The sequence below is a fragment of the Equus caballus genome, chromosome 29 (genome assembly GCF_041296265.1).
Source record: "Equus caballus isolate H_3958 breed thoroughbred chromosome 29, TB-T2T, whole genome shotgun sequence".
NCBI classification, from domain to species: Eukaryota; Metazoa; Chordata; class Mammalia; order Perissodactyla; family Equidae; genus Equus; species Equus caballus.
In genome coordinates, this window is record NC_091712.1 from 38,181,059 (window position 1) to 38,202,376 (window position 21,318).

The 21,318-nt window shown below is 42.8% G+C and overlaps 1 protein-coding gene across 7 annotated transcripts in view; it reads left to right on the plus strand.

Annotated features, from left to right (window-relative positions):
- Positions 1-21,318, plus strand: part of SFMBT2 (Scm like with four mbt domains 2) — a 244,773-nt gene that overhangs the window by 168,664 nt on the left and 54,791 nt on the right. For all 7 annotated transcript variants that reach the window (XM_001499964.6, XM_005606941.4, XM_005606938.4 and 4 more), the window contains 3 exons: positions 1,743-1,825; positions 8,029-8,155; positions 20,395-20,508. In XM_001499964.6, coding sequence (XP_001500014.1) covers positions 1,743-1,825; positions 8,029-8,155; positions 20,395-20,508 — 324 coding nt within the window. The remainder of the gene's footprint in view (positions 1-1,742; positions 1,826-8,028; positions 8,156-20,394; positions 20,509-21,318) is intronic.

The following is a 21,318-nucleotide window of genomic DNA, read 5'->3' on the forward strand; positions in this document are numbered from 1 at the left end:
CACCTAGCATCTCAAAACTCTGAGACTTCTTATCTCCTTGTTGGAAAGATAGGAGTTGTCAGTCTTTATAGAATGAAAGGGATGTCCTGGGAGGAAGAGGGTACCTCTGCCCCTCATGGTCAGAAGGGCATGAGAAGGTCGAGGGTCAGTCCTGGGCCAGAGGCAGACAGCTGCCTTCCTCCATCTTAAAAAAAAAATTGGTTAAATTGAGCTTCCTTAATGAAAAGAATACTGTTTTGTACTTGGTAGTACAAATGGAGGTAGGAGGCAACCAGCATCTTGAGTTTCTTTAAAAAAGAATTTCTGTAGTGGCTCCACAAGTGTGGAATTGTGTAACTAGAAGTCCCCATTCTAATGAATTTTCAGGTGTAGAATTTATGACAATATGGAGAAAACAAATCAGGGGACTTAGGTCAAAAATACACTTAAGGGGCTGGCCCGGTGGCAAAGTGGTTAAGTTCCCACACTCTGCTTCGACGGACAGCCTAGGGTTTGCAGGTTCGGGTCCTGGGTGCAGACCTACACACCACTCATCAAGCCATGCTGTGGCAGTGCCCCACGTACAAAATAGAGGAAGACTGGCAACAGACGTTAGGTCAGGGCCAGTCTTTCACACCAAAAAAAAGAAGAAAAAAAAATATATATACACACACTTATATATACTTCCGAAATCCCTTATAGATTTATATACACTTAAACCAATAAAGGGAGCACCCTAAATGAAGATTCTAGGGACATTTTGCACATTTTAGATTAATCCTAATTGGTACTGTACTATTTGTTTCCGTTGCCATCTTTTGTTCACAGAAAATGCAAATAACACTCATAGTGAGAAGTATTTTCCCTGGGTTAAGCCATACCCCCAGTGCTTTTCTTATTTTATGATCTAGAACTGTCTTCTCCTACCTTCTCCCATGCCTTGTCTTGGTGGTTGTGATGGATATACATTGCATAGTTGCCCCCTCCCCCCATGAAATGAAATGAATAAAGAAAGATGAAAACCACCTTGGTAATGTCTATATTTAATTAAGTTTAGTATATATGACTCGTTTTTCAAACCTTTCCCTCAATATCTCAGATGTGCCCCAAAGCTTCACTGGAGAGGCTCGTCTTTCCCAATTCTCATTTTCCTTCCTCATGTGCAGTTCAGTTGTAAGGCAAGGCTTCTTCCTCCCCTCCTTTCATTTTTCTGGAGTTTTCTCACTAAAACCTCGACTCCTTGTTGCTGTCTGCTTTCCCTCGTGTTACTCTTTGAAAATCACCCCCCCCCCCCCCACGGTAGTGATGTTTTCCAATAGTGTCATGGTTTCCACGAGGATATTGGGAAGTAATTTTTCCACGAACTCAGAATTGGTGGGCAGGGTGGTATTATTGTACGTTTCTGCAAAGTGCATTGTGCGAACGTGTTTTGTGCTATCTCATTTCTCACCCGTTCTCCCCCAAAGCAGATCTCCCCAGCAGCATGGGCTGCTGTCGATTGCTTCCACCCTTCACCTGGTTTCAGGCACCGTATTAGGATAATGATGGTACACCTTACCTGCATTTAGTAGTTTACACTTTTTGAAATATTTCACTCAACTCTCGTAAAATCTGATGTGCTCTCAGGCTCAAGAAAGGCCTTCCCCCTTTGGGGGCCTATGCTTGCACTCCTTATGATTTTAATTACTGACACGCCCTAAAGCTGTTCATTGATCGAGGTTTAGTCTGATGAGTACTGTTTTGTCCGTGTTTGTTGTGTACAGGTTACTCTGGCCAGGACTTCGACTGGGCGGATTATCACAAGCAGTGTGGGACAGAAGAAGCACCTCCCTTCTGCTTCAGAAATGTAAGAAGCTTGGTTTTTGCTACTCCTTTTGTCATAGATGTCAAGTTTTATGAGTTTTGTAGGTTGACTTCTATTTATTGAGCAAGATTCGAGTGCTCCTGTGTGTCATAGGATCCTAAAACTTCCCTCGTTTATGAGAAGCCCTCCTTCGAGGTTGTGTGTTAGTTGAGGTGATGCTGGGCCGTGGTACCAAGTCGACTGCTGAATGGAAAGTGGCTCACACATGTTGTGAGTTTAGTTCTCACTCAGGGAAGGGTCCAGGGTGTTCTGATTGGCGCCTGGGTCTCCTCCTTGTGGTGAGCCTCGGGCTAGATCAGAATTTGGCTTCATTGTCTGAATCTAGTGAGCAAATAGGAAGAGATCCAAGAGAAGAGATCCCGAGTTGTAAACACGGTCACTGATATTGACACATCGTACTCCGTTCTCCTTCCATTGGTGACAGCTAGTCACTTGGCTGCACCATGAGTGAGGCTGGGAAATGTGCCCTGGCTGGCTACTCTTCCCCGCCACGATTCCACACAATGGAGGAAGGAGGAGGAATTTCGGTGGACAGAGAGCCACCCGTGCCACCATTAGCTATGCCCTTGCTGTGCAGTGTAACATTTGATAAGTCCATGGATCTAGGTTCTCTGCCCCTCAGGTGTGTTCTTAAAATACATTCTTAAATTTTTTTCTTTTGGATTACTTTAATAAGATGCTGGCCCAACCATTTTGTGCTTTGCTTACTTTAAGCCACTTCCTTGTTCAAATAGAGCTTATTGGCACGATGTCTCATAAAATAGCAGTGTGTGTGTGTGTGTGTGTGTGTGTGTGTGTGTGTGCGCTCACACGTGTGTACTCGCTTAGTTACAGGAGTTGGTTGTACAAAGTAGTTTATAAATTATTCATTTAAACTTCAGCACCCCCAGGAACTATGGAAAGGGAGGTGGATGGTTATTTGTGTTTTTAGAATGAGGCCTGAATGTAGAGCCTAATGTGTTGAGCATGCTTTTAGTTGTTAGAGTTAATTCCTTACACTGAGAAAAAAGGACCCAGCCCTCCATTTGGGGACTGCAGCGCTCAGGGCTCCCAAATCAAAGACGTGTGCTCCTAGAACTGCTGATTCATTGCCACCCGGCGTGTAATTTGTACTCTGGGGGGTAACAGAATATGAGAATGGAGAGATGGGAAGGGTTGCCTTGATAGAGAGAAGTTCATTACGGACCATAAGTCAAAAACGGATTTTGGAGGATTAAGTAGATTGATTACTGGGTCAACTTGTCCTCATACTTGCAGAAACAAATCAGTGACAGAGTTGGAAATCAGGGCTCCCTAAAGGATTAAATGAACTTTCTACTTGGTGACGTTGCCTTTGCACCAAGGTGGGTTTTCTGTAGCACTGAAAGGACTGTATGGTGCGTGTTTAGGTTTTGTGATGGGAACAGCTGTGTAACTACACCATCATGAGGATAGCATCTGGTTAGCTTGTAAGGCTTCTTCAGTCCAGTGCAGTCTTACTAGACGTTTTACTATATTGACGTCACTTGTCACAGGGTGTGCTGGCCTCATTGCCTTTCATTCAGGATCACGGAAACACTTGATCACGTCTCCAAACCCCTTTGAGATTGTGCTTTCCACCTGATAAGAGAGATATTCCTTCCCCGACTCTTTAACCTTGGGGGGAAAATCCTGGCATCTCCGTTAGTTCTGTATTTAGGGAGTTGTTTCTTCTGTGACACCACAGGTCCTCCGAAGCTTCCTTTTATTTGTCCTCTGCTCCCATTCAGCCAGCCATCGTCCAAATGGATTTTAATAGTGGAGCAAGTAGCCACATCCCCAGGTGGCCGCTGAGCGTTCAGGATTTAACTACCAAGATTAACCCTATCTTTTTTTTTAAAGATTTTATTTTTTCCTTTTTTCTCCCCGAAGCCCCCCGGTACACAGTTGTATATTCTTCGTTGTGGGTCCTTCTAGTTGTGGCATGTGGGACGCTGCCTCAGCGTGGTTTGATGAGCAGTGCCATGTCCGCGCCCAGGATTCGAACCAACGAAACACTGGGTCGCTGGCAGCAGAGCGCGCGGACTAAACCACTCGGCCACGGGGCCAGCCCCTAGATTAACCCTATCTTAATGACTATGCTGGCGTCTTCATTAGGAATGCACTTGTTACATGTATGCCCCCCCTTTGTTTCTGGTTCTCTGTTTATTTAATCGACAGTATTGTTATCTGCCTGTTGGCATATGCATTGCATTACTGGGACTTGGCTGAATTTTGTGAGCTTTCTACAAGTGCTCTTTAATGGAATACTTATTATGAATTCATTTTTTAATCATACATCTCCTGTGTACTAGAGGAGACAGAGTGTAGAAGTGGATGCTTAGAAAATGTTTCCCTGGGGATGTTTAACAATCAGAGGCCGTTCTGAAATGGATTGACACAGCCAAATGCTTAGTGAAATAAACTTGCGGGTAATAGTTTTGCTATTGATCCTTTATAAATTACCCTCAAGCAGTGAGTTGAAATGAAAATAGGTTATACGGTTGTAGCTTTCCCTTATTAAGTAGGGTAAAGCGCGTTTTAAGTTACTTAGAGGCTTTTCAGGCAGCCTATCGAGTTGTATTATCAAAAAGAAGGTCAATACATAGTACACGTGGATGAGGCAGGATGACTTGCAGAAACGTAGCCCACCTAGAATTTCTTTGACTCCTCTTTCCAAAGAAATGTAAAGGAAAGGAGCAAATTGGTATCTTAACATACATTGGATAATTTTACTCTGGTTACTAAAAGATATAATTGCGTTTTAACAACGTATATAAAAAGACGTGAAGAAGTGAATTCCTTGGGTTTCTTTCCATGAGTCACATAAAGATGTTATCTCTGTTACTGACAGGAACCTGTTTGTCTCAGTTTACATATTTCAAAATAGACATATTTATATAGTATTATAACATCTGATTGAAATTTATAGTAGTTGGCGATTTTGGAAAATTTTGTAGTTATTTTAAAAATAATGTTAGGAGGGAGTTTTGCTCCTACTTTGGCTGAGTAAGCTCATACTGAATTGACCCTCCTACGATAGCAGTATAAACTGTGCCTACATCTTTGGCTGACCCCTGAACCATGTATTTCCCAGTCAGACTTCAGGCAGCCTACCTAAGGATGAAAGAACTAAACTGAGATTTACTCTGCTTCTCAAGAGACAGAGTGTATAGTTTAAGTCCAGCCAAGTTGATGGATTGCTAAAACAGAAAAATCAGCACTCTTGGGAGAAATGTAACACAATCCAGAGTTTCTATGACATAACCTGTAAAACATCCAGATTTCAATCCAGAGTTGTTCAACACATGAAGAAATTGGAAAATCTGACTCATTTCTAGTAGGAGAGATAATTGGCAGAGAACAAGTCAACATGACCCAGATGTTGGAATTAGCACACAAGTATTTTAAAGTCGCTGTTATATTTAAGCTGAGTGGTGGAAGGCAGTGGTTTCCAAAATGTGGTCCTTAGGCCTGCAACTTCAGCGTCACCTGAGAGCTTGTTGGAAATACCAGTTCTCTGGCCTCAGCTCAAATCAACTGAATCACAAACTTTGGGATGAGGCCCAGCAGTCCATGTTTTTAAAAGGTTCTGTAGGTGATTCTGATATACCCTAAAGTTTGAGAACCATTGATGTAAAGAATACTGTCATAATGAGTGAAAAGATAGGAAGTGTCAGAACAGAAGTAGAAAGTATGAAAAAGAGAAATTCTAGATCTGAGAAAAATACAATATCTGAAAGAAGCAAATTTATTGGAGGGAAGTAATAGCAGAATAGAGATGAGAGAGGAAGGAGTTCATGACCTTGAGGATAGAAATTATCCCATCTGAAGAACAGAGAGAAGAAAAAGATTGGCGTGTTGGGGGGGTGGAGGAAATGAACAAAATCTCAGGGCTCTGTGGGGCAGTGTCATGTGTCATTGGAGACCTAGAAGACGTGGCCACCAAGACTGTGAAAGAAAAAAATTTATGAAGAAATAAAGGCCCCAAATTTACCAAAGTAGCTGAAAGATCTAAATTTACAGGTTCCAGAATCTCAGTGAATCCCCAAGCAGCATAAATACAAAGAAACCCAATGTAGTCAAATGGCCGATAACCAACCTAAAGAGAAAAATCTGGAAAGATTTTCCAAAGAAAAATGATACATTCCCAATAGAGGAATGACAATTTGAATAACAACAAACTTCTCCTCAGACACAACAGAAGCCAAAAGGCAGAGAACCAGCCTCGTGAGCGTGCTGAAAGAAAAAAGTGTAATTCTTTATCCAGTAAAAATATACTTCAAGAAGGAAGAGAAAAACAGACACTTCACCAGAGAGGATATACTAATGACGAACACGTGGAAAACTGCTCAGCATGATTAGTTGTAGGAAAAAATGCAAGTTCAAACCATGATGTGATACCATTAGATCTACCTCTTAGAATGGCTAAAATGTGAAAACCCGGCAATATCAAGTGCTGATGAGGCTCTGTAGTGGCTGATACTCCATACACCGTTGATGGGAATGTCAGATGGTATATTGGAAAATAATTTGGCAGTTTCTTAGAAACATACATTTTACCGTATGAATAGGAGCCAGCAGTCCTATTTCTAGAGAAATAAAAACCATGTTACAGGCTGAATTACGTCCCTGCAAAATTCATGTGATTAAGTCCTAACCCCCAGGGCCTCAGAAGGTGACTGTATTTGGAGTCAGAGTCTTTCAAGAGGGAAGGAAGGTAAAATCAGGTCATACGGGTGGGCCCTCGTCCACTGTGACTGATGTCCTTATAAGAAGAGGAGAGTAGGACGCAGACCACAGAGAGGAAAGACCACGCGGAGACACAGGGAGAAGATGGTCGTCTACAAGCCAAGGAGAGAGGCCTCAGGAGAAGCAGCCCTGAACACACCTGATCGCGGACGTCCATGCTCCAGAACTGTGAGGCAATAAAAGTCTAAGTCCTCTGGTCTGTGATATTTTGTTATGGTGGCTTGAGCGGACTAATATACTTATGTTCACACACAAACTTGTCCTTGAATGTTTATAGCAGCTTTATTCCCAATCACCACATATTGGAAACAACTCAGATGCCCTTCAACTGGTGGATGGATCGACAAGCTGTGGTACCTCTATATACATGATTCCATTTATATGACATTATGGAAAAGGTGGAATTAGGAACAGAAAGAGATCGGTGGTGTGGGCCCGGCCCGGTGGCGCAGCGGTTAAGTTCGCACGTTCCGCTTCTTGGCGGCCCGGGGTTTGCCGGTTCAGATCCCAGGTGTGGAGATGGCACTGCTTGGCACGCCATGCTGTGGTAGGCATCCCACATATAAAGTAGAGGAAGATGGGCATGATGTTAGCTCAGGGCCAGGCTTCCCTAGCAAAAAAGATTAGGATTGGCAGCAGTTAGCTCAGGGCTAATCTTCCTTAAAAAAAAGGGATCGGCGGTCCAGGCATTGGAGTCTAGAAGGATTGATTACTGAAGGGCTAGTGCAAGGGGGTTTTGGAGAGAAGGAACTATTCTGTATCTTGAACGTGGTTATGGCCGCATGACTGTATGCATTTATCTAACAGCACTACCCTCATAGAACAGTGCACCAAAAAGGGTGAATTTTCCTATATGTAAGTTTTTAGAAAGTGAATTTAGAAAGTAAATAAAGATAAAAAGGAACAAAGCACAAAGGAAAAATAAAGACTATTTTGGATAAAAGAAAACTATGGGAATTCATCTGCAGCACACCTGCACTGAAAGAAATGCTAAAGGACACTCTTCAGGCTGAAGGAAAATGATACCAGCTGGATACTCCATCTATTTCCTTTAAAATCCTCGAATATGTCCACCTCTAGTGGTCGTGAGGAATATAGGGAAGTAGAAGACATGATTTGTACCTCCGTGGCTCTGTAGAAGTAAGGGTACGTGTGGAACTGGAAAGAGAGAATGTCTTCATCCTATTACTCTTTCAACAAATATCATTAGGCACCTGCTGTGTGCCAAGGGGAGTTCTGATTTCTGGGATACAGATGAAGAAGCGTGGTTCTTTCCTCATGAATGGTGAGAAAGATAGACATGGGAACGAGCCTGTCTGTCTGATACATAAGATGTGTGCGTGTGTGTGTGTGTATTTCGACTTCACCAGCTCTGTTGTGCCTGTTATCTTGCTGTGGTATCTCCTGGCTCAGTGTCAGTTCTCTGTCTCTTTCAGACATCCTTCAGTCGGGGTTTCACAAAGAACATGAAGCTGGAAGCCGTCAACCCCAGGAATCCAGGAGAACTCTGTGTGGCCTCTGTCGTCAGTGTGAAGGGGAGGTTAATGTGGCTTCGCCTGGAAGGTACGCACAGTTAGTCCTCACCCTCAAGGATGTGGGGTCCGAGTGGAAGTGGCAGGGCGCAGACGTCTTCAGCACTTCTCGGAAGTGCCCCTTTCGTGTTCCTCTTCTGGAAACAGATCTTAAATTATTCAGTGTTCTTAAATAAGTGAAACGAATCAAATATAAATTTGTTCAGAGTCTCTCATCTTAGCTAATAATTTCATGAAATGAGATGCTGGTGTGATAATTATGTTTGGAACGCAGTGGTCTTTTTACATCTATGATTATGAAAGCTAATGTCACAATTAAATTAACGTGAGTTGCTGAAACTGGCATTTGAGGTCTTGGTTATTATGAGGATAAAATTATATATTTGCATTTTCATGTGAATAATGCCTTTTACTTTGGTTCCTTCCTTAGACATTTAATTTTTCCTTAAAATAGTAACTGGAGAAGACTTTCGCCCCACATATATAATAAACAGGATTTAGTCTTGTTTGCTGAATGGTGTTTTAACTGTTCTTTATAGCGACATGTTATTTACAGTTGTACAGATAATGCACAGAACAGTGTACTCTGTAAGCAGAACCTTGATCAGATTTTGGATTTAGATAGAAGACCATTTTCCAGATGTTATATTTTCATGAGAAAGAATTAAAATAAGTTTTGTATGGAAGGTTTTTCCATCTTTCTGTGGTTTAAAATACTTTGGGGTTTTGTTCTGTTTGTTTGTTTTTCAGCTTCATAACATTCAGTAGTTATTTCAAATGTGTATGGAAAAGCAATAAGACTAGATATGAATAATAAAATAGTTTTTCCTGGTCATATTTTAAATCTTATGACATGCTCACACCACTCTTAGAATAGAAAGTTTGGAAGGTCGTGAAATCGGTGCCAATATCTTCATCCTTATGTCCTTAATAAGCAAGTCTAAAAAGCATTGAAATTTTTTTAGATAGGCCTCCCATTCATAAATATTATATAGTCCAAGAAAAGGAGAAGGGTAGAGAACAGTGATTTTAGCTGAATATCATATATGTCATTAATGCCAAGAAACTAGTTTAAAACATTGCTATGATTTAGGATTTCAAGATCAATTTAAAATAAAAGGAATTCTCAGAAAGTTGATGGCTTTGTGGATTTTCAAGTAGAATGGTGTTTTGTCGGAATTAGCCGAAATGTAGACAGAGGCTTAACAGTCATGTTCCTGCCGCCACAGGAGTAGAACATGACCTTATTTTGGTTACTACGTGTAGAGTTGAGTCAACCGCTCTTGGAAAAACAAGATGCCCTCCGTGATTCCGAATGCCTGCGTTGAACTCGCTGCCTCCTACTCTGCTAAGTAAGCCGTATTAGGAGACAGGAGTCTTGTTCGCATTATTAATTTGAAAATGAAAATGGTGAAGCTCAAAGCCCACGTGCCATCATTATTTAGCACCTTGCGGTTAAAATTCTGTGCCACTCATCATTTATTTAGCAGTTTGTACTTCCAAATACTTTACGTCTATTAGTTACCTGGCACAGACAGCAGTAAGAGTGCCCAGATTTTTATAGATGGAGAAACTGGCTAAGCCATTAAGATACACCTGGGGCTCAGTTTCATTGCGCTTGATGTCGTCTTTGTTGCCGAATTCGCCAGCCCCTACAGCTTCCCAATTCTTCAAAAGAATGAGGAACCACATTTAGTGTATGTTTAACATTTTGGACAGTCTTTTTTCTCTTTATGGTTGTTTTTCTTTGGATGTAAATTTCTGGTTTTATAGCACAGAAACGTGAGTCAGCTCATGCCAGCTCTTTTTCTTATTCTTCAGAGTGCTTTCATCCGTGTGCTGAGGAAAATTAGTTAGCATTAGGAAGCAGATCAGAAAATAGATTGCCCGTTTCGCTAGATCTTATACATTTAAAAAATTTTTTTAAACAATCTGTTGAATATTATCTACCTGGAATTATTAGTCAACATTATGCATCTGGCTCATCACAATGTAAAATTCCATTTAATCTCCTTAATCTTGCTTGGACTTTGGGTCTTTGTTTTGTTTTGGTTTTGGCTTTTACTGAACCTTTTAAAGTGACAGCAAGCTTAATGGCCCTTATTTCTCATGATTTCACAGTTTTATGTATATACTGTTTTCTTTCCTCAGTCCGGGGGCCATAATGTGAGAGATTCACCATGGTCACTTTGTGGCCGTTAAATTATTTTTATGATGCTGGCGATTCTGATTATAGACCATTGATCTGACACTTTAAATTTATAAATGCTTCGTCACAATTTTTTAATTATTCTTATGCGTTAAATTGATTTGAAATATCTTGAACACATGGCTGCTTGACCACTTTTAGGTAATTAAAGTGATCATTCTTATTTAGTATTTGACTTCTCTGGAAGTCGATCGTTCTTTAAGTGTCTATAAAGGAGCTGCTGTTGAAGAGGGAGTAATGAATAAAATATATGAGATTGGTGTAGTATTATTTTAGGTGCATATTTGAAAAGAATTTCAGGCTCTCACAAACCTCTGACAGTGAGCGAGGGCAATTTATGATTATGGGGTTTTGTGTTTCAGAAGGGATGTCTTGGTGTTTTCTCTGATGTTAATATTCTGCTCTCGGTGATCGTATCCACAATGTTGCGCATTTTCCGCATGATATCAATTACTTTCCATTTTAGTGCCTTTAGTTTTGCAGCCACACAGACTGGCTCACACACGCATCCACCAGCATTCTCACAAGCCATCACTTTATGGTCATTTCAGATCATTTTCTTGTGGGACAGCTAGGCTGTGGGTGTTCTGTTTGCCCTCCCAGCCCTGAGACTCCCCAGGAAGGTCTCCGTTTCTGCATTGCCTTCCTTGGTTTCTCTTATCCCCATTATTATTAATACTATTTTATATCATAAAAGAACGACGACAGGCTTCATTTCTACTAAGTTGTGTAGCTCCTTGAGTTATGGCTACTGCAGAAATTTTTGTAGAAAGCCTTAGAACATGAGCCACACAGCCTGGTTTTGAAATTGGGAGCAGCGTTCAAATAAAAATAGGTGAGAAATTCTCTGTTAGTTTCTTTGTATTTCTAATGTAGAGAGAGAATGACAGCCCCATAGGATTCCATACCCAGTGCCTCTCAGTTCCAGTTTGTTAAAAAGAAACGTGCAGAGAGCAAAAAGCAAAGACAACCCAAAGTCTCCAGGTCTGAGGAGAAGTGTCCAAATGTGAGTGCAGGCAGCTTACCTCACGCCATCAGCTCACGTTATTACAGGCATCATGGTCTTTGCTTTTTGCTGCCCTCTGAAATGAAATCTGGAGAGAATAAAAGTTTTCCACAGTCACTACGGGGATGCATACTGTATAAATTTCGGTCTGTGAATCTGTGCTCTGCGTAGCTTCTCAGAGTTCAGGTATTGAATCCTTTCACGGTGAACTTTGCAGTCCACGCTGATGAGCACAGGACACACAGGACCTGGTCCGGATGTGGTCCCTGATTTCTGCAGGTGACGGCCACTGTGACCAACGTGTGGACCCCAAGTCTGTGCTCGCGTAGCGTTTCAGCGTAGGTATTTAAGTGCAAGGCTCAGGGACAGTTCAAGGTCGAATGTGAACCCTCCTTTTCCGCTCTTAAGTAATGCATGCCCTTCAGAATTGTCCAGTGGCGTTTCCTGATTTATCTGATTTTCTTGCAGCTTCTTGGCTGTGGTGGGATAGGTCTCTTGGCATGTGGTCCTCTGCTGGTTTCCTTTTCTCCGTTTAAGTTTTACGCACCCTCTGAGGTCAGGGACCCTGTCCTTGCACTCTTTACCTGCCACTGGCAGTGTCCCAGACGGGTTACCTGTGTTGTTGGGAATGATGGCGGAAGGATGCAGACCTTTTACTTTTGACACATGGCCTTCCACATATCCTCTCTCTTTTGCCCTTCTCTCTTCCCTGTTCTCAGCCATCGCTTGGTCTTTCTGACTCTAAGTCGCTCTGATTCCTCTTTTCTAGAACGTGAACCTTCAGCCATCTACCTGGGCGGAGGTGTCACCTGGCTCTAATTGCTTCCTACAGAGACTTCCAATCAGCTGCCCAGTTCTGCCCCTCTCATCCCTCGCCTCCAGTTCGCTGTCCATCTAGGGTCCCGAGGCCTGAACTAGCTCACTTCTTGCCTTCCTTGTCCTCTGTGCTTTGTAGCTTCTCAAATATTTGATGGATGAATAAATGAGCGAGTGAACAAATGAATGAGTGAATGAATGAGGTAACATACACAGCAAGGTTGGTGGAGTTTTGTGCTGAGCCCCTTGTGGCAAACTCGATTCCATGTCAGGCATGGGGATGAGGGCCAAAACCAGGTGGGCATGAAAAAATATTTTAAGAGAGGGCCTGGGTCATTCCTGTACCAGATTCCTGGAAAATTAAATCTGCTTTGGACCAGGTGATCTTATTAGGACTGAGAAGATGTTGGCGTTCCTGGACCAGTCCCCAGATTTTCACATTTGCGGTGGGACAGACCCCGTTGAGATTCTGATGAAAGCTGTTGAGACTCAGAAAACTGCACTTGCACATGTATACCATTTTTGATGCCATTTCAGACAATTCATGGGCCCTGTCAAAACAATCCTTGGCTAGACCTCCTTGGAATTCGTAGACCCCAGATCAGAACCCCTGCAGGACAGATTCTCAAGAGATAATAATAGATCTTAGATCTGTGCTGTCCCATGTGTAACTTCTAGCCACATGTGGCCATTTCATTTTAAATTAATGAAGATTAAATTAGAATTTCTGTTCCTCAGTTACACACTCTGCAATCAAATTCTCAATAGTCACTTGAGGCTAGAGGCTGCTGTTTTGGACAGCACAGATGCAGAACATTTCCATCCTTGTAGAAAGTTCTTTGGGACAGTGCCATTCTAGATGCTCAGATCAAGTCAGAATTAAATTCTGCACGTCTCTCGAGGCCCAGAACTCACATTTTCTTGGAATGTGGAGGCAGTAAAATGAAATTTACTCTGATAACTAGCTCAATGCCAGGCTATAAGTTTTAACCACCGCAGAGACCCTTGACGCCTTTGAATAGAAAGGGAAGTACCCAGTCGAGCAGCTAACACATACCGTGACCTTGCCTTGTCGTCAGGAATAAGAGCGGGAAGATCACCTCTGCCTCATTCCGTCCTTTGCATCCCACATGAGTAGATATCATTGGTGGAACCTTCTTTGTACCCGGTCCTCTATCATGCAAGGGAGTCTGGGAGTTGAATTTCCAAATCTCCATGCCCTGCAGGCAGAGGGGAAGGTGGCAGTTGGTGCTGAGAGCCAGCCAGCCATAACCCACATTCCCTCTCTCCACCTAATCATAAAAGAAGACTTGGTTTTGTGGAAGTGGAATATAGAAGATCTTAGATTACATACTGAAATGTTGGAGGCTTATTTTTTTCATAGAAGTAGCTGGTAAACGAGGTATCATTTTTTAAATTAAGTAACAACACAGGACATGCCTGGTTACCTCTGCTCCTACGTTTGGGCGGGGATCAGTGGATAAACAGGATGCGTTCGCCCTGACGACTCACGCCCCTTATATGGCAGGTACCATGTCCTTTCTATTACTAGTAATCACCTTTCCTATCTCCATTTTTTCCCCTCATATTCAGTTTTCCTCTTGTTGAAAAGGCTAATATAGATGCTCCATGTCTTGCTTGGGTTGGTTTTTCCTTGGGATGTTTTGTTTTTCATGGAAGTTTTTTCTCCATCATCGTAATTCTCCATCTCTAGGTGGTTTGCGTCCCTTTGCCTCTTAGCCAAGTTTTACCTGTGTGGATCCCTCCTCCATGGTCCCCTCCATCTTTTCCGGGATGCGGGCCAGGCAGGTTACTCTTCCTGCCAACTTTTCCTTACCTAAGTGTCCTTGGTTTCCCTTTTGTTTTGCTTTCCCCACATGTAAAGGTCAGAGTTCTTCACGGTCCTGTCCTTCTTCAGGGCCCACGCTGTCTCATCTCTCTGTGCCTTCAGGGGGCAGTTCTGTGCTGACCGACCCAGCTCCCCAACGCTCACAGGCCACATATTTGTAACTCCCCTTTGCCTCCACCTGCACAACATCTCCACACCGACGTTGCATTTCCCAACCACACAGTGCTATTGTAGCCCCCATATTTTCTTCTCCAGTATCAAGTCTGACCTAATGGCACCGTGATTTTACCCAAGTTAGAAACCAGAAAAACTCCTGTCTGTGTGCCCCGCTCCCGTTGCCCCACGACCTTGTCACTTCAGTGTCTCAGCGCCCTCTCTCCATCTCTGGCTCTCTCTGCGCACTGCCATGCTCCAATCCACGTCTTCAACCCCTACCCTTACGACTTCAGAAGTCTGCTAACTGCTCTCTGCCATCTTCATGGGGCTGCAAGAGTGAGCGCCGTACGGCACAGTCCCTGCCTTCCTCCTCCTGTTGCACCAGTGTGTATTTCTTACAGAGTGGAGACTCAAGTTCCGGAACAGGGCATTGAGCGTCCGCCTCCCATCGTGCACCTCTGCTTCTGGGTGTGTGATATGGAGTGCTTTGCAAGTGGGAAATCTCTTTTCTCATTTGTGCAACTCTGTAAAATGTATATACGATAATGGATTCTGCCATCTAGGCTGGTTGTGGAGACCGGCTGACAGCATTAATGTCTGTAAGGTGCATTGTCGTGGTCGGCACATCACAGTAAGTGCTCAGTGAACGGAAGGGCAGCAAGGACAGTCGGTGAGCAGGACAGGCAGCCCCTTCTCATTTTAGCTTTAACCTCCCTGCGTGGAGCCTGTGCGGCGTCGGAATCGAGCGCTCACGTGTCCCTAAACGTCCGGATGCTGTTGTTAGCACTGTGAGCTGCTGCAAGGGGCTGTACTCCTGTCTGCCTGTCACGGTGCACATTACTTGTACAAGAGTTCGTGTGCACTTTGCTTGCTAAGTGCTTGCTGAATAGATAAGAGGAATAAATACAATCTGTGTTGCCAAATGAGAAAGTGATTTAAGATACAGCAGCCCCATAAGAACTGCTGTTTTGCTAACCAAATTTTGAGGCAGTGAGCTATTTTATCCTTGTAAGCTAAAATTCACAAACTCCTTGGTCAGTTTTTTTGTATGCTTGGTTCTATTCCAGCAAACTGCCCTCCACATCTTAATCAATGGTGTCGGGGGGGGGGGGTGCCCTATTAAATTCCTGGGGCCTCCTCAGACCTAGTGCATCTGAGAACAGGGTCTGGGAATCTGCCTTTTTTTGTGTGTTTGTGAGGAAGATTGGCCCTCAGCTAACATCTGTTGCCAATCTTCCTCTTTTTGCTTGAGGAAGATTGTTGTTGAGCTAACATCTGTGCCGATCTTCCTCTATTTTGTATGTGGGAGGCTGCCACAGTGTGGCTTGATGAGCAATGCATAGGTCTCGCCTGGGATCCGAACCTGAAAACCCGGGGGCTGCCGAAGCAGAATGTGTGAACTTAAGCACTATACCACCGGGCCGGCCCCTGGGAATCTGCATTTTCAAAGTCACCGTCTCGAGATGATTCTTACACACACTAGAGTTTGCGAAGGAGTCTAGGAGATGAAATGGGCAAGGCATGGCATGCTTCAGAGAAACTTGTGTGAGGCAGCCACTATGTTCAAGAGACCAGGTGCAGAAAACTGCCCTTTAAGCTTTTCTGTAATTTGTGAAAAAGTCAGGTGGTTAATAAGCATTTTTCACAGGCTTGCAAAAATGAAACAAGGCAAAATGCAAATGTGAGAGTAATTATATTTCAAGCCCGTGTGGGTGGTTTTAAAATCTCTAAAAAGAGGTGTGGCCTGCATGAGACATTTTGGGGAGAAGCTGCTTCTGCAAATCAGGATACTGGAACAGTATTTGCTGGTCACTTTTTAGAAGGTGGCCCAAGAGTGGGAACTGGCTTCTAATATTCCCAAATCTGTTTTGTCCCCAAAGCTGAGGCTCAGTTATACGGGTTCTTGGTGGCCAGAACTGGCTTTGGCTGTAGTAAGTGACATGGGGATTTGGGAGGAGGCTTTTGATGGGAGGTTGGGGGATCACCACCCCACAAGGCCTTGCAGCAGGAACCAATGCAGAGTTTGGACTTTCAAGCTGCTGTTGTGATGACGGTGACTTCTGTCTGACCACGTGCTTGTTCAAGAGGCCTGAGACCATCATCATCTGCCTGCAGAGAGGGTGGGTCTGGTCCCTTCCCCTTCTGTGGGAGGCTGCAATAGCCACCGCATGGTGGAAATTCCACAAAAAGACATGGGGCCCTATTCGAAGGAGATAGATGCTAGACAGCCACAAAAAGAGAGGGAAAGAAAACGGCCTGGCTAGGATGCTTTCTAAGGCTCCAGAGCTAGATTTTCTTGGGTCCAAATCCTGGATCTGCTTCTTACCAGCTGTTGGATCTTTTCCTGTGCCTCAGTTTACTCATCCATAAAATGGGGATGGAAATAGTCCCTATCTCTTAGGGTTGCCGTGAGGATTAAAAGCTTGGAACAAACTTGCTGTGCATGTGTGTGTGTGTCTCTCTCTCCATGCACACCTTTAATCCCCTTTCTGATTTCCTTCAGATTGTCTGTTTCCTGTCGTGTCTTGATCTTGCCAGTCCCAGTTGTGCCCGTCTCTTTATTCCTTAGGAGTTGAGCTTGAGAGCTGACAAAGGGGCTCTTTAAAACCTTGTTCTGTAGAGAGGCGTCTGCAGGGTGAAGAAGCAGGACAGACGGCCTGTGGGGATCCCGGCATCCACTGCTGGCTTGCTCACAGATCATCAACTAGCTTTTGCTTTTTCTGGTGCTTTTCCTTTTCAGGCACAATTGGGCCCCTCACACTTTGCTGTGGCCTTTAACTATTAAAGAGGGTACTGAACAAGGTCAACCTGTTCCCTTAAATTCCTCTTGCCTTTCTTCCCATCCCAGCTTTTCACTGAGACGCAGCGGTCCTTCCGATTCCGTTACTGGTTTGAGAGGGTTGCGTTCCCAGGAAGTGACCTCAGTGTGACCACGAACCATCTGCTTTTCTCATCCTGATGTTCTGCCCAGAACAGGTCACTGATTCTCTTGCAGACCCGAGTTGTCTGCTGGATTAGGTCAAGATACAGCCTGTGCAGTTAGAAGGACGGGCGGAACCTTGTGGAAGCAGACGGGATCCGCTGGTCTGACGACTGAGTCGCAGGATGTGGCAAATTGCAGAACTATTTTCAGATTCCGAAGGGATCCTTACAAATATCTGTGCTCATCCATTTGCACTGTGAGTATGGAAGTCTTTCTCCTCTGAGCAGTGGAATGATGCATCGTAGCTTCATTTTGGTTATCTTTTCAGCTGACTTGTCCTTCCTTCATCTGATCTCTGTGGCAACACAGGATTCATGTAGAAAACGCCGCCTTTCTTCTCTGAATATCTTGTTGTTAGTGTGGGGATAGTGAGGTTGAGTTGTAAAATAGGAAATTCATTCACAAGGGCCAAAAATACAGAAAAATATCTGTGGTCAGATTCTCTCTCCCGCTTCTGTTCCTCCCAGCCCACAGCTGCTGAGTTCCATTTCCAGCAGACACCCACTGTAATAGTATTTTGCATTTCCTTGCAGATTTATCGTATGCACATATAAATATATGTGATTTCCCCTTTTTAAACAGATGGTAGTATGCTATATATACACAGTGTTCTGTACCCAGCTTTTCCTTTACTCAACATATATATACATCTTTACATAAAAGTCTATAAAGAGGTTTCTCCTTCTCTTTTATAGTAGCAGAATACTTCATCATATGGAGGCACCATAATTTACTTAAGTACTTCCCTGTGGATGGAGATTTAGACTTCCTGATGGTTTTTCGAGATGAAAGTTCTGGATAAGAAGGAATGAGTAGAATCTGTAATGACTTTCCGCAGCTGAAACCAAGCCAGAGATCGAGCACAGCCCGTGTTGTTCATAAAAGAATTTTTTGTAAAATAATAAAGAATATTACAGAGGTTCTTCTTCTTGGAACGTCTAACTTTGCGTAGGTAGTTTTGGCAATCCTGGAATAGTCAAGAAGGAGCATTGCATACATTTTTAATGGATTATTTTGTAAGCTACTGGGTCTCTAATCTTGGAAAATAATGGGTTATGTTTTGAAAGCTTATTCTCAGGCCAGTCAGATGTGTCTACATTCGTAAGGTTGATAAAGGGAAATAAAGAATTGGTACCCATCCATCAGAATAGGATTGGAAAATTTTCATGGTCAGGAAAACTTTCCTGGGTGATAAATAACTCACTTTTCCATCAGTTCTTGTTGAATAGATGCCTTAAAGGGGCATCTATTTTGGGGGTAGAAGGTAGGCAGGAATATACTTTTCTTGAGGACATGGCAACTGACACCTCTTAGCTTAAAATATTTGTTTAATTGAGTGGAAAGCATGATCAAAGAATTTTAAAGTATGGTAAAGACAGCCTTAAAAATATGTTCATGTAAACAGTATTATAGAAGAGTATATTTTAAAGTATTAATACGATGTGATGTTTGAGCCGGCAGAACATGAGAAGACGAAAGTTATAATTCGAGGGGGGATAAGCCATAAAGTTCACTTTATGCTTCCTTTTGATGCACCATTTTGACCTTGAAAATCTTATTTATACCTAAACGTAAATCTGGAAATACAAATGTGTCCAGAAGGTGAATTCAGCCTGTTCACAAAATTGTGGAGTAGCTAAGAAACCCACGCCATTTTTGTGAGTCTGTGTAATGGGGGGAGCAGCCCCCTGACCACCTGCATGGGACCCTCCGGAGAATTGTGTGCCTTTCAGGACAAGAAAATCACTTCCTCATTTGAAGAGACTTGGAGAGTTTCCTTCCCTTTTGTCTGTTTTGGACGTCTTTTTGTTTACTCGATGATTTCTTTGGCGAATAGGTTAAACATTGGTTGAGTCATATAATAAGACAGAAATGATTTCTATTCATTCAACTAAGTTGAAAAATAATCCCTATAAACCTGCTTGCCTTCCTTTAGCTTCTATAGCCCTAAAATTATGGGAGAATTCAGCAGAAAAAAAGTTAGGATTGATAAGCACAGTAATTGCTTTCTTTGAGAACAAATCAAAAGTTCAACGTGCCTGATGGTGATGATAATGTGTGTGTGTGAGAATCTGGTGTCACCGTGTTCAGGGCACTTTAAATACACAACATACCAGTTTCACACTAAATTGGGAGTCTGTGTTTATCAAACAGCGTACTCCCTTTTCACTGTATTGACTTTATGATGAGACATAAGAGGTAGGGAACCCATGTAACTCAAATCAGAGTTCAGATGGTCAGGACCATTTTGTGTTGGCTCGTGTTTAGCTTCTTGAAGTCATGGTTTTGTGGGGATAGGATTCAGAGTTCATCCGATGTCATGGGGTGACACAGGTGTGTCGTGGGCTTCTACTGGCTTATTTTCCTCTTGGTTCTCAGTGGAGAAACCAAACCAAAGCAGGATTCAGTGGTCAGAGCCAGTGAATTACTTTATGAATGGAGCTCTTATCTTCTGATTCTTGGTTTGAACTTGTCTTCCCTCAAAGTGTCTTTGTAAAGAACTATTGATGTTGAGTAGAGTTTTCTTCTTTTCACTAGTTTGCTGGGTTCCAAATTTATTCTCTCAGCAGTAATGCTGATATATCATAAAGCCTTATGTTATTGTGGTTCTGAAAGGAGGTGATAGATAGGCAGATCCACAATAAAAAGACTTGCCTACGTAAATGGCTTTTGTGTCATGTGGCAGAAATCTGCAGGCGGAAGATGCAGGAGTTCAAAATAAGTAACTCCGATCAAATTGATAAGTGAACAAGTTCCCTAGAGAAATGGTGTCATCGGTATGGTAGTGGCCATAACCAGTGCTATTGAGTCTTAGTTCCTTTGAATTGTAGTGTTAACTTTCATTGGTTGACGGCTGCTCTTTGCTTGGGGTTGGGTGAAGTACGTCTGAGTGGCTTACACGTGTGCCTGGGGCCCCTACCCCAAGCTTGGCCACATTTCCTTCATTTCCAAGGTGTGCTTAGACAAGGAGGACACGTTGCCCCTTCCAGCACTTCTGGCTCCCATGCCAGTTGTTCCTAAGTTCCTTCCTCCTCCTGCTGTTTTCAGTGGGATGTAGCTCTTTTCCAAACTCCCCTTTTATTCCAACCCCTTGTACTCTTGCTGTTTTACGTGTCGGCATTTGTACCTGTCGTAGGACTACTGTCGTTTTTGTGTTTAACGTTCAAGGGAATGCTCACTCTCAGGCATGCTCTGCATTTTCCGTTCTTTGTCTGCATCTTTGTTGATAAGACCTCTTTGTTCCAATGCAGGCCTGCAGACTCCTGCTCCGGAGTTTATCGTGGACGTGGAATCCATGGACATCTTCCCAGTGGGCTGGTGTGAAGCCAATTCTTACCCTTTGACCACACCACACAAAACAGTGTGTAAGTATGGACCAGTTTGGAGCAGAGGTGGCTGCCGTCTGGGATTTGGGTGAAATAAACAGGCCGTGTCGTAAAAGATAGGATATCCAAGTTGTAAAAATCAAAAAAGGGCTTTAGATTTTCCACAGAGCGCCAATATTTTTATGTCGTTTTTCCTTTTAAGTGTCTTTGAGAGGAATATTTAGAAGCATTTCACAGGTTGACCGATAGGTCACAGTGATGGGACAATTGAAGGTCACAGAGAGAGACAGAGAGAAAACGTCTTGAATCTTCACTCCCAGTTTTTTATACAGTTCGTTATTTTGATTAGAAAAACTTTAAGTACCTTATTTTTGTATTATCATATCTGAGGAAGAACTAATTTTTCTTGTGAGGTTTACCCCGAAAGATCATAATTGGCCCCAATAATTTACTGACATAGGAATAAACACTTAATGCTCTTAACTCTAACTAACTGGCGGGATTTCAGCTATACTTTGAAAAGCGCATTACTTCACATCCTTCTGATCCCAAAAATGCCAAATTAAAGCAATATTAGCAGTCAACCCAGCAACACACACGCACTTAAAGGTCTGCAGCAGTGTGTTTGAACATATGTTATGGTGGGGCATTATCATGAAATGGTACCGTTTAAAAGTCTTCGAGACCTAATAAATCTTGACATTCATTATTCCACTGTAAGGTGTATCAAAAGTGTTATTTAAAATTATGGGCCCTTAAAGATAAGGGGTTGTAATTTTTTATGAAATAGATAATTCTAATATTTTCTTTATGTAATTTACATGCTAATGTTACTTCTTTGTGGCAGTA